Raw genomic sequence first — 15,686 nt, forward strand, 5'->3', positions numbered from 1 at the left:
GTTTACAAGAGATACAAAGTCTTATTATCCTAACAAAAACTCTTCTACAAAACTATATATAGATATAGATAAATATTTATATACAATTGGATGTACAATAATAAACAACTATCATTTTAATCAAATCGATAAGGACCTTGAAATTACGATATATACATATATGTAATTGATATTTTTACTGATGAAAGATCGTAATATCGCAGATTCAATAGTTATATAACAGATATAAGATGTATTACTAAAGTTTTTAATAGAAGCTCTCTATTGTTCAATAGAAAAGCTCTCTATTGTTCTATATCTGAATTAAAAATAATTTCTCAACATGACTATTTGGTCATTAAATATGTGTATGTATAATGAAATTGTGAGTTATGATAAATATTATACATATTCAATCAAGATTGATCGCTATAACTGTTATTAATGAATTATAAAAAAAATATCTGAAAATCTTGGAAACATTTTCAAAACCTCTCGCCCAAAAATATAAAAGCTATAGTCTATACTTCGTATAGCACTTATCCAGCACTGACTTTATTCTTAGCAATATATAGCTTTGACCAAGCAAAAAATCATTTTATTTAGAATAAGAGTATTTGTTCCATCGGTTAATTTTAGATACTTTGTATACTTATATATTCTATCCGTGATAAGAAATTGTCTTGTTAGTAATGTAGTATACGGCTATCATTTGCTTTATTATATTAGTCTCAAGATTACCATATTGTTTAAGAGGTATCAATATAATCAATAATTATGTAAACAATTGATTGAAAAAAAGAATTGTGTAGAAATAAAGATTAAGAAAAATGGAGTTATGACACACTTTACCTGTATATTTTGAATAAACAAAATTCTATATGATTATATTTTACCAATCGCGAAAGCCATTTAAAATCATTTTCAAATATTAAAAATCGATTTTTTTTTACAGTCTTTGAATAATAATGAAAAAACAGTATCTTTTTTTTAGCAAGAGACGTATATTAATGTTTATTTTTTTTATTACATTTCTCTAAACATGTCATCTTCATATCTATTTCAACAAAGTATATTGCAAATAAATCTAAATTACAATAAAGTGATATTTTCAAGATAATAATTAACCTATCAAGATCTTTTATAAAAACATATAAAAAATTGTTATTGCTATATTATATTCTTGTTTAATAAGTATTTTATGAGTTTGTTTTAATTACAATTTATATAGTTAAAAACAAAAATAAAAAACGAGAGAGAGAGAGAGAGATAATTGATAATCTAATACACGTCTTGCATTTTTATTTCCAAAATCATGATATTAATTAAAATAAGACAAAAAGTTCGAATAAATTGTGCGATCGAAATACTCGAACAGTTAAAATGGAACTCTATTTGTTTCGAATACTTCACTGCTCGAATATATATATATATACATATATAAAATTATATATAATTTTATATAAAATTATATATATATATTATATATATATAATTTTTACATTTAAAAAATTGAGCGAAAATATTTGTTGCAAACAGAAAATGAATTTGTTCCTTGGAACTAAATTAAATTCAAGAGCAATTCAAATATCTTTAAGCTCAAACGACCCGAACAACTTAAAGTTTGATCCTAAAATTCATACTGTTCGAACTGTTCAAGCACATGAAAATTTCACACATCACAATATTAAATGTATATAATTACAGTTGTACCCATTTTTTAAGCCCTGTTTATGATATATACATTATATAACCTGTGTTGTCTTTTATATGTTACTGATAATTTAATCTCGATAGTCAAAATAATCTATTTCTTTGTCAACAGTTTTAGGAGTTGACGATGGCAGCAATTGCTGATTCTGTTTTACAGGTAACGAAAAAACAGTCCTGTAATGCATTTAATTATATATTATTAATTTGTTGATTTATTTATTAATTTTACTATTAATAATTACGCGCAAAGAACGATTTTGCTAAAGAATCTAAAAATTTAGCTAGATATGAAAATAATTTTATTAGATTGTAAAAATTATTGTGTAGAACATTGAAACATGATTAATGTTGCAAAAAGTTTTAACAATTAGTTTGAGCGTCCTACATAATTATTTAGTTGTCACAAAATTATTTTCAGATCTGTATCTAGCTAAATTTTTAAGTAATTTAGTAAAATTATTCTTTCCGTGTAGATATTACTTACTTTGTAGAGTTATTTCCCTTCGAAGTATTAAGTACCGGGCCTGGAACCTTTCTTTGTCCTTTCTCTCTTTGTATCATTTCTAATAAACTGTAGCTTGGTAACCAACACTGCAATGTGATACATTCGTTACTAAGATAATATATGCTTTAATCGTTCTAAGATGACATATAAGATTTTACCTTGTCTTTTACAGCAGTAGCAACAACATTTCTCTTTGGCTCTTCATCATACGCTTGACTCTCACAGCCAAAATGCTGGCACGTCTCGTGCACAAAATGACGCTTTTCTCTGTTCATAATTTCAAACGAATAACTCCGGGATTTCTGTTTGGATGTCTTCGCTAGCTGTACTAACTCTGTCAATTTGTCATGAATCATTTGGCAGAAGTACGGATCTTTTTTAGCCCACTGTTTCATGTAATCGCTATATCTAGGCATCAGTTTGCCACTTAAATCCGGATTGACAATCTGCAATCCCAATGCGAGTCTTCTGTTTCTTTCTATTGTCTTACACTCGTCGTTGCATTCCAAAGTCTTTAACTGATTCTGCTTTTTTGCACCTTGTCCAAACACTTCTTCCAAATCAACAGAGTGACCAAGTTGCATATCCGCCATCTTACTAGCCAAAATGTTGCTTGCTATCCTCTGATATTCTCGTGCATTATCTGCACAGGCACGACTCATAGTTCTATGCCCACACTGGCATGTAACCTGCAACGTAACCGTAAATATAATCCCAGAATACGAAACTTGTTGAAATTTCATAGTGATGATAATGGCTTTCGCAGGTACATGATTGCTTAAGATAAAGATTGTTCTTACCTTGACCGTCTCTTTGCAAGGCATATCTGGACACCTGCCTTCGTGGCATGGAGCAGCACAAATATGGCCACAGAGTTCTCTCGTTGTAGTGCAAGGTTGAGTGCACTGTTGTCCGGCTCTCTCGCAGGGTCCGGCATGGCACATTGTGATACATTTATGCCGTCCACACGTCAATGGTTTATTACACGGCAGACCACACGAGATCTCTTTCACATGGCACGGCACTGCCTTCCTGAGTTCATGTCTACCATGGCACCATCTCTGAGTCAAGACGCTGCAAGGTGGACATGTGGGCTCGCTGTGGCAGTTGTGCAATACTTCGTGGTTGCAGAGGTGTTCGCGCGAACATGGTCGATTGCAAGTGGGTCTTCTCGTACCACATGGTACCGGCGGATAAATCACCTCGGCGCCGCATTCACAATACAATTCTTCAAAGCTGCTCTCCAAGCAAGGCGAACATCTTCCTATCAGAGGAAAGAAAAAAGTTCACTTTATATTGTCTAATTTTGATCGTGGATATGTACTTACCTATGTGACATCTTTCCTGGCACTTATGCCGACCACAGCTCAAAGTCTTTGAACATGGTAACGGACAGATGTGTTCGATGTCGATGCAGCACAACTGATTGCAATTGTGTTTACCACAGGTTCTTTTCTTCTTGCAGCGTTTCTCGCAGCGTGCATCATCGGCCTTGCTCATTAAGTCTTTGCAAGCAATTTCGCGATCCATGTTACCGCAACGACACTTGACATCAGTGTTCAAGTCACATTCCGGACATTCCCCTACATGACATAATGCCTTGCAGATGTGCGGATTACCTGCATAAACGAACAAAAATTTGATTTAATGTGTCTATGTAATGATAAAACCTGAAGCTCGATTATGCTTACTAGGCTGGCCGCATTTCAAGCGCTTTGAACAGATTTTATCGCAGGTCGGCACAGGATCCGTACAACTCTCTCTCTTCTCTATTAATGGTGTTTGACCACAACAACACACAGTAACATTTTCAGGCGTCAAAGAACAGGGTTTGCAGGACCCTGGATGACAGACTTTCTGACAATAATGTTTCTTGCAGTCTAACATTTTATTACAAGTATTATCACAGGAAAATGTATCTGCGACATTGACTCGACAGGGTATCTCCTGAGTTTTCTTACTACAGAAACATACTAAACAAAATCAAACAAAACCATTATAATTATACTGTTGCTATCTACTGTAATTATTACAATTTGAAAAAATATTTGTCAACATATTTATGTTAAAATAAATATATGTATAAATATATTTATCTTAAATTCAAAATTAATATTAGTTATCAATAAAGAAATTAAAATATTACTTTGTTGTATAGTTTTGTCGCAAGGCCCGCATTCTCCCTGATGACATATTCTCTGACAGGTGTGTTTGCCACACGACAAATCCTTGCCGCATACTGAATCACATATTAACCGTTGTTGAGCGCTACATAGAAGCATCTTCGACGTTTTCCCGCATCCGCAATACTTGGTTGTCATTGTTATACATTGCGGACAAGAGCCAGGATGACAGAGCAAAATACATTTGTGCGTACAATTATTCTTGGACAGATGTCTGCCACAAATCTCGCCACATGAATGTGCTATGTCTCTGCGATTCCACTCTGGCATCTTCATCTTTCCACAGAAGCAGAAGTAATCCTCAGGCACGAGGAAACTAACATCTCGACAAGCCGGACACTTCCAACTATTATTCTCTAAAAAGGAAAAAAAATAGATAAATCAGAATGCACATTCGATAATTTAGCATATATGATGGCAAGTTCTGTTTACTTACCGCTCTGAGAGGACTTGGCCCATTTTTTGATACATTTTAAATGCAATACGTGATAACAATTGCTACATGACCAAACGTAATCGCTTTGCTTAATATGCTCATAACAAACCAGGCATTCCAATATTCCCTTGTTCAACTGCTCAGTTAATCTTTCCCTCTGGCTCGAGTCATCATCTAATAAGAACATACAAAAAGTAACAGTTATTTCATTATAGAATTTCTTTATTATAGAATTTCTTTTTTTATATAATAATGTGATCTCTTTGATAAATTGTTTAAATATACCAATATCATTTTTTTTCTTGAAATATTTTCCTTGAAATGTATGCACTGTCTCATTACTTTCTGACTTATCTCTCCAATTTGTTAGTTTCTTCTCCTTATAACTTATCTCATTGTTTCTTCTTTGTGTATACTTTGCTGTCGTTGCTGTTGTTTTACGGCTGGTACCAGATTCAAATTGCATATCGTTTGAAATATATCTATGATAATTGGATGTACTAGCAAATCGCTTAACTCTACCACTTCGTGATGTTTCTTGACTTCTTGAAGACATGTTTTCTGAATTGTTATCTTCTTGTGTCAAAACCTCTTCCTTGCTTCTATTGATTTTTGTACTCGAAAACGAGTCATCCTCTTGAATATCCTCACCAAAAGACTTATTTTCCTGACTATTAGACATAGCTGAATCAATGGCATTAGTCATAGTTGTTCGAGCTTCTCTAGCAGCATTCTGTTCAGTAGAAGGTACATTTGACTGATACTTTCTATTGTAATACTTGCCATTCTGAAATTTATTATAGTTTCTTGTGTTGTAAGTCCTAGGAATATCTCTGTAGCTAGATCTCGATGGAGCCTGCATATCCTGTGACTTCCTCTGTCTATAATTTGCATCTTTTCTGTTGTCGTAATGTCTTTCGCTTTTATTATCTGACAGGGATGACTTTGATCTGAATTCTTGCCCGAAGGTATTGAAACCACTCGGGTTATCGTACTTCTTGAATTTGTTATCTTTTCGGAATCTGCCCTGATTATTCGGCACAAATTCATTGGCTATAAGATGTAAATTGGAGTTCTTCACTACAGTGGACTGAACGACGTCGCCCGTCGACGATGACAGTGGCGGATGCTTGCCGGCCACCCGATTACCCCTGGGTCTTCTGTAACCGCCACGGGAGGATGCGTTGTGCGACGTCGAGATGAAGCTGTTCGACGCTCCTGCATTATCTGCGGACAAGGTGTCTGGTAATACACGTTTCTGATAGGCATTGTTCTGTAAAGACACCATATTCGACGGATACTGGCTGCCATCCTGGTGAGAAGACGTTGTTGGTTCGTTCTGTTCATAGACCTGGTGACCACCCCTAGCTCTAGGATAGTAACTTCCCGCGGATATTTGAGATACATTGCGTTGTAGGTATGTGTTGTTATCAACGAAGTACGACCAGTTTCCTGCGGTAGTGTCTGTTGCATTCTGGTCGGCGTACACTAAGCAACCTGGATCTTCCGGATATGAACCGTTCCAGGTGGCCATCGCCGCAATTGCACAGTAATGCGAAACTGCACGATACGCGGGGTCAGGAATGGCGATAAGCACACGGGTCTCTTATCTACCAAGAACAACCTTCTCGCAAAAAGGGGGGGGAAATTAAAAATTACTGTTTCGGCGAATTCCAATATGTTACGTTAGATCGCGCGCGTTCAATAAGTACTTTCCAGAACGACCTTATCCTAACCTAAAAAAATTTGAAAGATATTTTACGCGTAAGGTAAGACATGTGTTTTATTGCTTGTCAACCGTTTGCAAATTTTAAGTTAATCACCATTGATCACTATGAAAAATCAAAGACTGCAAATCACTGTACAGCAAAAAGTCAAGTATAGCTATGAGCGAAATTCTGGCAAACCTTCTCCTGTCTAGCAGCGATTACAGCACTCTCTTAATGGAAGCTTGCGATTAACGGAACTACGTATCCAAGTACAAATGTATCTTCTTAACTCTATCGATAAGATTTTTAAAAAATTTAGATTTGTGTATAATAGAAAAGATGAGAAAAAAAATAGATACTCTAAAAATTCAAAGTAAAATTTTATTATTCACTTCAAAGAAACAAAGGAGCAAAAAATTTTGAATGTTTGAAGATAAATTAATTTTACAGAATTTAAAATTTAATATTACAATTTATTGCAAAAAGAAAACTGCAATAAAAATATTTTTTTTAATTTACAGATATTAATAATTCTTATTACAATCCTTATACAATTTTCTTTTAAAATAAAAGATATAAAATATAAAAGAGCAATTATTATAATGCTTCAGAGGCTAAAATAATATGAACGCAAAAATATGTACATTATAGAATTATATTTGCGTAAAAAAATTATAATCCGTTTATAAATTTTTTTCTAATGTCGTATTTTACTTGTTTAGTATTTCATTGGTATTGAGTATGCGAGTCTAAACGGATCAATTTTTCATGTCAAAATTTGATAAAAACAATTTTTATGTGTTACTCAACTAAGTAACCCGTTAAAATATAACCACCGGTATCATTCGTCAAAATATCGGGGTGTGTCCTGTCGGGCAATACTTGATACGAACGTAAAAAGTTCGTAAACAATTTCAAATTTATTACATTGCGTTTCTGCTTGAGTTCCACATAAGTTTCCTGCAAAGGTTCCCGATGCGCATGGAAGATAACAAACGGCCGTGAGATTCCCAAGAAGGGCAGCAATGCGTTTGCGATTTGTAAAGGATGCTCTTTCGCTACGATTGTTAAACCACGGGCTTTCGTGCTGCTTAATAAATCCACAGCGCGTTTTGTTTCTAACAACCATTTTAATTGATTTGTAGATTTCTTCGGTTTCTTCAATTCCGCTGCTTCTATCCCGAGCTTTTCAGATTCGAGTTTTCGTTTCAAAGTATTGGTATCTTCTCTAGTATCGTTTGTAAGAAACGTACCATTTTCTTTTGCTTCAGTTTCTAGTTCTGAAACTTCCATGTCCGTTTCGGATACTTCGTCATTCATAGTTTCTCCTTCAGATTCTTCCGACGATTTTTCAGTATCTTGTTCTTCAATGCCTTTATTAACAATCTTTTTGGAAATATTGTCTATTATGCTTGATTCACCTTGATAATGTAATCTCAAAAAAGTATAAATATTTACTGCAAGGTGCCTGTTTCTTAATTCTTCGGGAAAGTTCATGGCTTCAATGAATGTAGTTTGAGGCATGTTACCAGGATGTAAGTTGATTAGATAACCACTAGTGTTCATACCTATTCTGTTGATCATAGCCGCTGCAGGTAATCCTTGAAATCCATTGCTGTATAATAGGTGCAAGCCATCAGATTGTACATCGCTGTAGGACAACATCTGTGCCAGAGCATCCATTCTCAATCCTCCGATTTTCTCGTGTTTTCTTTTAAAGTATACTTCATGCAACAATAATATAGATGTCTTGTGTATTGTCAGGAACCTAAAATATTTGAGTTTCTTTTTTTTGATGTACTTCTCTTGGGAGTACTCCGTCTTGGCAGAAAAAGATTTGCTGTTCTCAATGAGGCTACTGATTATTTCCTTGCCAGTCTTACCGGCTTCCCGCAACTGCAAGATCTCCTCCTTCGACAGCCGTTGGGATGTACCATCATCTGTGATGGAACGATTGTCACAACCACTCAGCTCGCCCTTTAAATCGTTCCATGGTTCTATTTCATCTGTCAGTTTCAAGGTGAAAGTACCCTTGTTGCTCAGCAAGGGTATCATCTCGAACGTGCTCCAGAATGGTTTGCCAATGATTTCCTGCATTTCTACCCTTTGATTTTTTCCTAACATTAAAATACCATTCTCAGACACTTTGTATATCTTGCTGAAATCTTGTTTCTTGACTATCACGTGGGTGCCCACTGTGATCACATCCTCCACCGACTCGCACGTGTCTTCCACGACAGCATTCATTGTACTCTCAATTGTTCTACAGGTTAGGCCTTTCTTGAATTATTTGCATGTCTGGTCCTATAATTTACACATTTTTTAACCATATTCTTATTAATTTTTCCAGATTATTTTTCTATAAGCGAGAAAGTAGTATATCACCTTTCAATGTTTTCCACCCCACCCTCTTCAACTGTTGCCACATGTACTATCCGCATTATCCGCCATTTTCATCTTTTTCGGGTTAGGTTTGTGCATGAAATGCTTCAAGTCTACTTGCATTGGGCGCATTCAGCAGAAAAGAGCGCTACGAGAGCGCTCGCTGTTATTGGTGTATTCTTCTAGATCATCCAATCAGAATTTAAAATCTGGAAGAATATACCAATAACAGCGAGCGCTCTCGTAGCGCTCTTTTCTGCTGAATGCGCCCATTATAGGTCTGCAGCACACCAATAGTAGTGGCAGTATGATCATTATGATTAATGACCAACCCACAGCCAAGAAATTTTAAATGTTAATCGTATTTTCAACTATGATTGGCTGATTTGCTTACTACAGGAGTGCGTTCTGTCTGCGGGAGCCATTCCGTTCACGGTGTGACGTCATAACCGCGTTGTTTTCACAATTTTCAAACGCCGGATAACAACGTTTCGTCGTATTCGAGACTCCGGCTGGATTCGGGGAAACGCTATTAGCGCTATTTATGTCATTCTATTTTCATTGCCCGAACGTAGCCTCCGACCCGACGAGAAATGACGAGAAACGTCTGGAAACGTCACGCATGCGCAGAACGCGACAAATTTAATAAAACGCGATGATTAAATATATGTAGATTTGCATTGGAAGATTGCCGACTCGAGAATAGAAATTACTCTATTCGATCGACTCTTGAGTCAGGAGTCGGGGGTCAGAATCGAGAGTCTGTAGTGTGATTACGACTTTATATTATCTCCTATGCGCATATTAAAGTTCTCTCGTTGAACAGAGTATAGTTCGATTATGTTTACATTCCGTCAGTTTTATATACATAATTTAAATATATAAACAAAAACGGCCAAAATATCTAAAATTATAGCTAAAATGTGTATAAAAATAAAAAACAAAGACACGTTTACATAAGCTATAATATAATTTAAATCATAAAAATGTATGTTTGCACGACAAAGTAAAAGCACTTACAAGATTTTTGTTGAACCAGTATATTTCCCAATGGATCCGTGATGAGGTTTCCGTTTGGTTCAATTGTACGAGTAAATACGTGTTCCATATTTTCTGTATTTATGTAAAATATTCACAAAGCATAAAAACTCTAAAAAGCGATTTTTTAGCGTGGTTCTAGCACGTGGTTCTAGTATGGTAACCAAAGTATATCAAACTGTACCAACGTCTTTGCATGTTGATCATTATAGTGGTAGTGGTAGAGGTGGGACTAGCTGTTTTAATATATAGTACATACATAAGGTCTGTTCTTTTTGACCAAAGACATAGAGAATGGACTGCGCGATCCTTGTGTCAAAATGGTCAACAAAAATGAGAGAGAGGGACCGTGGAAGACGGCCATCTCCCTCTCATTCTCTCTTCCATTACACCATGGAATGAAAAAAGATAGAGATGGCCGTCTTCCACGGACCCTCTCTCTCATTTTCGTCGACACATTTTGATACTACATAGATACGGGATCGCGCAGTCCATTCTCTATGTCTTTGTTTTTGACTAAACTTTTGCACCAGTTCATCTTTTTTCTTTTTTTTTTCACTTTGAGGAGAAGAGAAAAGAAAAAAGATGTTTTGCGCATGCGCATTGTAGAGTCACATGCAGGCTAACATCAAATCGTTCCACTATACATTGTATTGTCGTCAACGGCCATCAATTTTAGGTTAGGTAAGCAATGAGCACATGGTTTGTCCTGGTTTGGTTGTAGAACTCAGTAGAACTGTATTGAATTAATCTGGAACAATCGTTTGATTTGTATTCTTTTAAAAATCGTGTAGTCACATTATACAATTCGCATAATTACATATTCCTGTCATGTTTTTATGTTCTTCTGCATAGTGATGTGCCTAAAGCGTTGAAGTAAAATAATCTGAATGAAATCGTAAGTAGTTGTCATTAATACTAACCTTCAAAATATACTCTGAGTGATACGCTTGATATAAATGTATCATGAAAGGTGCTTCTTATTTGATACAAGATGATATTCAATCTTTGTTACTCATGGAATATCAAGAAAGATAGAATAATGTTTGTGTTTACTATATAACTAAATGCAAAGTACCCTATGATACCAGCTTTTAGAAAACAGGATTTCAAGTTCAACAAATTGAATTGGTGCACTGTTTATGAAACTAATGAAAAATATATTTGCAAAAATTTACATAAATATTATTAAGCATCAAGTTCTGCTTTTTAATTGAAAATAAAATTATTTTTCTTAATTAATTTCTTCAGTCTAATTTCTTTAATTAATTTTGATAAACAACAAGAATAAAGTGTTTCTAAGAATGTTATAAACATGAATCAGGTCACAATGAATAAATAATAAAAATAAAATTTTTTAATTTAATTTTAATATAATTATTTAAAATACAAAATAAACATAATGGAATAACATGCTTGTGTTTATTGTGTCTCCTAAAAGAAAAATAATTAAAGTCTAACATTTAACAAAATCTTCAGTTTTTTTTTAATTATAACAAAACTCTTAAAGTGTTTAATGATGTGTTTTATATTTTAATGATTACAGAGAATAAAAATGAATCGTCATAATGAATTCCAAGCTATTGTGCTTGCGGGAGGAAAAGGTTCCCGTATGACAGAGCTTACAGCAGGCCAACCAAAATGTTTATTGCCGATTGCAAATGTTCCTATGATCTGGTATCCCTTACAAATCCTTGAGCGTTCGGGCTTCAAAGAAGCAATTGTTGTTATTGCTGAAGCAACAAAATCCGATGTGTTAATGTCATTGGATAAATTGGGTCTGAAAATCAAGATAGAATTTGTAGGAATTCCAGGAGCCGAGGACCTTGGCACGGCCGATTCTATCAGACTCATTCACGAAAAAATATATACAGACATCTTGGTGATATCCTGCGATTTGATCACAAATGTGGATTTATCAGAGATTCTGAATTTATACAGAAAACACAATGCGAGTGTAACTGCTCTTATGTTGCCTGTGCCGAAAATGCCAGACGACTTCGTAACGCCAGGTCTAAAAAACAAACAAAAACCAGAAACAGACTTAATTGGTATCGACAATAATACAGGACGATTGGTATTCTTGGCTTCTGCATCTGATTTTGAGGAAACAATTAACATCTCGCAGAGGCTGCTAAGAAAGCATGCTAGCTTCACTATTCACTCCAAATTAATGGACGCACATTTGTATATCATTAACAAATGGGTGATAGATTTCTTAATATATAACAAGTCAGTAATTTTATTAGGGCAAAACATTGAAGAGGCTAAATGTAAATCTAATCAAATGTAAAAATGTTTTTCAGAAATTTTACAACACTGAAGGGTGAGCTTCTGCCATATATAGTCGGTAAACAATTGTCTAGACCTAAACAGTCTATAGATGATAAAACGTCTATGGTACAAATGGATTTGAAGGATGACATTTTCCATTTTGCATTGGAGAAACCGTTAGATGAGCTGATAAGAAAGATGTCAGCCTTCAATGATCATAATACTGATTTGGAGGATGCATATAATGGGGATGTAATTCGATGTTATGCTCATGTATCGAATGAAAAGTTCGGTCTTAGAGCAAATACTATACAAATGTATCATCTTGCAAATGCTAAGGTTGAGTAGTGTTATTCATTTTATAAATCTTCATAATAAAGCAATAATATATATTAAAAACATACACGGAAGAGAGTCGAGAATTCGAGAGTCATCTACTAAAACTCTCATCTGCTTTCGTAGATTATGAATCGCAAATAATATGTTTATGTTTTATTATTTATATTATAAATTAAGAGATTTTTTTAAGTTTAACTAATTTAAGAAATATTCTATACACAGATATCAGAATGGTGGAATGATGATAAAAATATTGATCAGTTACCGTTGTTGCCATGTATCTCGAGCTCAGCGACTGTGCGTAGTACACAGATGCAAGAATGTCGCATAGGCGATAATTCGTTGATCGAGGAAAAAACATGGTTGAAAAGTAATCATATCGGGCCTAACAGTACCGTGGAATCAAAAACAAGAATATCTCAGAGCGTGATAATGGGACATGTAACTATTAAGCAAAGGTAAGTCAAAATGTTATTGAAATTATTTGTTTAATATATTTTACAAGTCGTTTTTTCTTTTTTTTACAGATGTGTTATACATAACTGCATACTGTGTAATGGCTGTACCATCGAGGAAGGCACTGAATTAAAGAATTGCGTAGTTGGAGCACAACACGTAGTGAAATCTAGTAGTCAACATTCTCACGAAGTACTCACTGATGCAGATAGACTTATAGAAATTTAATTTAATTTTTGTTTTGTATTTTGTATACATTATTGTAAATATTAAATTATATTATTTGTAAAAAAATTTTAATGTACAAAGTTGCCTTTTGTAATTCACTATTTAGATTATAAAAATGTGTCTAAGTAAGCAGTAATTTCATATTTATATTGTTAAAGTAACCATTTAGATTAATATTTTTTTGCAAGATAGTTAAATTTTATTTCCTATACTTTGAGAAGTAAATTTTAAATTTTATCGATACTTAATATTTAGTTTACTAAATAAATAAAATTAATTCAATTTTAGTTAATTTTTATATTTGTTTTGAATAACTTTACCATTTGAGTACAAATTTTATAGTAGTTCCAATCGACATCTATAGAGGTCGTTTAAAAATGTCTCATTCCCTATTGGTTGAATTTTGATTGAACGAAGAAACGTTCGGAAATCGGAATCCGAACATTCCGAACCTCTCCGAACTTCGGATTTGGAACAGTACACCCTTATTTCTTCTTTTGGAGTGCTTTCTCATCTAAAATGGTGAGCATGGATATATGTTATTTAAATCGATTTATTTTGTAGCGATCCTAATAGCCGGTCGATTGATCGGTGCGGAAAAGATGTTCTTAATTTTCATAGAACCGACATAATTAAATATTATCGGACAAGAAAAATGTTACGCATGATACTGACATGATACCGGTTTACAGGTTATGTTATAATAATGTTTACGTGATAACACTTTGACATCACTTATTTCCTAAAGTATGTTTATCTTTCACTTATTTATCCACAAAGATAATTTAAAATAGCCCTTCTTTATATCGTACCGTCACTAATTCATTTTTTTCCTATAAAGTGCAACATGTAATCAGATGTTACAGTTTTTTCTTCATGTTCACAGACGAATATTTATCTTTCGTTTATTTATCCATAAATATGGTTTAAAATCATTCTTTTTTATATCGTGCTATTATTGATTTATCTTTCTATAATTTATAATATGGAGTCAGATGTTATAGTTTAAGCTGTTAATGTTCACAGACGAAGGGTACATCCAGTTTTGGTAAGCGGCGTAACAAGACGCACACGTTGTGCAGAAGATGTGGACGTAGCTCTTATCACATCCAGAAGTCCAAATGTGCACAATGTGGCTATCCAGCTAAGAAAATGCGTTCATGTAAGTTGCCGCTGTGTAAAATAACATATTTTACATAGAAGAACAATCTTATGTTTACTTAAATATTTAATATTAATGTAGAAATATTAATTTGATGATGTTTGATGACTACAGATAACTGGTCAGTCAAGGCAAAGAGGAGGAAGACCACTGGCACTGGTCGCATGCGTCATCTTAAAATCGTACGCCGTAAATTCAAGTAAGCTACAATGGCTGTTAGAAATGTGATAACAAATTAAATTGAACTAAAAATCTATAGATTTTTAAATAGCTGTTCATCTTTTTATATTTTTAAAAATCTTTTTATTAAATAAGAGATATAACATTATCTAATTTTTTAATATTGTTATTTTTTAATGTACATTTTCGAATTTTAAACAAATATTTTTATATTGTTAATTTTTAATGTATTACATATATGCGTTTTTCTTTTTTAATTGTTGTTTTAAATTATTTCTTTTGACTCTTACAACGTCCTTTTAACTTTTTTCGTTTATATCTAATTTTTTTTATAATTTATGTATACAATATACATAAATAATTTTATTTGTGTTTACAGGAATGGATTCAGGGAAGGCTTGCCAAAACCCAAAGCTGTTGCAGCTAAGTAATACATCGATTCCCTTTGTCTTATTGTCTAATTAAGTTGTACAATTTTGACTATCAATAAAAAAATCCAATCATAAAATTAACATTTGAGAATTCTTTCTAATTAAATAATTATAATTACATTGTATTATTTAATTATTTACTTTGCTAAAGTATTTTTAACTATAAATATTTTAAATTTCATGCACTTTTTTTTATTACATTATCCAAAACTTTTGTGATTCTTTTATAGTTTCATTCTTGAATGGAATTCTACATAGGATAAATTTAAACGTTTATTTTGTGTTGTTAAATAAACTTGATTTCTATACACACTAAGAACTTCTATTGACTCTAAAAGGCTTTTTTATTATATTGGATAAATAAGTAAGATAAAGTTTAAAATAAAGTATACATTCTTGTATATTATCTTCGTTCTTTTCTCTAATTTTTTTTCTATTAATACATCGAATAGTATTTGTAAACATGAACTTCTGATAAAACTGTATACATATTCTTACGTGTTATATCATCTCTGACAAGAAAATTTGAAGACATACGCGATCAGAAAGATAAGGTGTATTGTCTATATATCGTTTGTACAATCTTCGCGGAATTTTTAATTATCGCGGCGTCCCATATATTCAGCAAGCCACCGATCTCGCCAAACAGTACGTTTGATACACGATGATAA

General features: G+C 33.4%; 4 protein-coding genes across 4 annotated transcripts; 2 read left to right on the plus strand and 2 right to left on the minus strand.

The window, feature by feature from the left end:
• Positions 1 to 1,698: 1,698 nt before the first annotated feature.
• On the minus strand, positions 1,699 to 6,732 carry stc (nuclear transcription factor, X-box binding stc). The gene is made up of 9 exons (XM_018546945.1): positions 5,102 to 6,732; positions 4,817 to 4,990; positions 4,344 to 4,736; positions 3,889 to 4,170; positions 3,526 to 3,816; positions 2,998 to 3,461; positions 2,356 to 2,886; positions 2,177 to 2,283; positions 1,699 to 1,866 (listed from the first exon to the last, which is right to left on the minus strand). Exons 1-9 carry the CDS (start codon positions 6,348 to 6,350, stop codon positions 1,764 to 1,766), a joined length of 3,594 nt encoding a protein of 1,197 aa, XP_018402447.1. The 5' UTR covers positions 6,351 to 6,732; the 3' UTR covers positions 1,699 to 1,763.
• A 501-nt stretch (positions 6,733 to 7,233) lies between these two features.
• On the minus strand, positions 7,234 to 8,974 carry Trmt6 (tRNA methyltransferase 6 non-catalytic subunit). Its single transcript, XM_018546962.1, has 2 exons — positions 8,911 to 8,974; positions 7,234 to 8,829 (listed from the first exon to the last, which is right to left on the minus strand). The coding sequence occupies exon 2, from the start codon at positions 8,770 to 8,772 to the stop codon at positions 7,327 to 7,329; it is 1,446 nt and encodes a 481-aa protein (XP_018402464.1). The 5' UTR covers positions 8,773 to 8,829; positions 8,911 to 8,974; the 3' UTR covers positions 7,234 to 7,326.
• A 2,520-nt stretch (positions 8,975 to 11,494) lies between these two features.
• Positions 11,495 to 13,242, plus strand: eIF2Bgamma (eukaryotic translation initiation factor 2B subunit gamma). Its single transcript, XM_018546963.1, has 4 exons — positions 11,495 to 12,177; positions 12,252 to 12,558; positions 12,781 to 13,016; positions 13,086 to 13,242. Exons 1-4 carry the CDS (start codon positions 11,501 to 11,503, stop codon positions 13,240 to 13,242), a joined length of 1,377 nt encoding a protein of 458 aa, XP_018402465.1. The 5' UTR covers positions 11,495 to 11,500.
• Positions 13,243 to 13,702: 460 nt separating this feature from the next.
• Positions 13,703 to 15,096, plus strand: RpL37-1 (ribosomal protein L37-1). Its single transcript, XM_018546977.1, has 4 exons — positions 13,703 to 13,764; positions 14,269 to 14,404; positions 14,519 to 14,603; positions 14,964 to 15,096. Exons 1-4 carry the CDS (start codon positions 13,762 to 13,764, stop codon positions 15,013 to 15,015), a joined length of 276 nt encoding a protein of 91 aa, XP_018402479.1. The 5' UTR covers positions 13,703 to 13,761; the 3' UTR covers positions 15,016 to 15,096.
• The last annotated feature ends 590 nt before the right edge of the window (positions 15,097 to 15,686 follow it).

This window comes from Cyphomyrmex costatus, unplaced genomic scaffold (genome assembly GCF_001594065.2).
Source record: "Cyphomyrmex costatus isolate MS0001 unplaced genomic scaffold, Ccosl1.0 scaffold60, whole genome shotgun sequence".
Lineage (NCBI taxonomy): Eukaryota > Metazoa > Arthropoda > Insecta > Hymenoptera > Formicidae > Cyphomyrmex > Cyphomyrmex costatus.

Coding starts and splice junctions, on each gene's coding strand:
- stc (XM_018546945.1), bottom strand. CDS start 6,350: ATGGCCACCTGGAACGGTTCATATCCGGAAGATCCAGGTTGCTTAGTG. Junction 4,991..5,101: donor CAAGAAAAAAAATGATATTG/GTATATTTAAAC, acceptor TGTTCTTATTAG/ATGATGACTCGAGCCAGAGG. Junction 2,284..2,355: donor CTACTGCTGTAAAAGACAAG/GTAAAATCTTAT, acceptor ATCACATTGCAG/TGTTGGTTACCAAGCTACAG.
- Trmt6 (XM_018546962.1), bottom strand. CDS start 8,772: ATGAATGCTGTCGTGGAAGACACGTGCGAGTCGGTGGAGGATGTGATC.
- eIF2Bgamma (XM_018546963.1), top strand. CDS start 11,501: ATGAATCGTCATAATGAATTCCAAGCTATTGTGCTTGCGGGAGGAAAA. Junction 12,178..12,251: donor GATTTCTTAATATATAACAA/GTCAGTAATTTT, acceptor AATGTTTTTCAG/AAATTTTACAACACTGAAGG. Junction 12,559..12,780: donor ATCATCTTGCAAATGCTAAG/GTTGAGTAGTGT, acceptor TTCTATACACAG/ATATCAGAATGGTGGAATGA.
- RpL37-1 (XM_018546977.1), top strand. Junction 14,405..14,518: donor AGCTAAGAAAATGCGTTCAT/GTAAGTTGCCGC, acceptor TGATGACTACAG/ATAACTGGTCAGTCAAGGCA. Junction 14,604..14,963: donor ATCGTACGCCGTAAATTCAA/GTAAGCTACAAT, acceptor TTGTGTTTACAG/GAATGGATTCAGGGAAGGCT.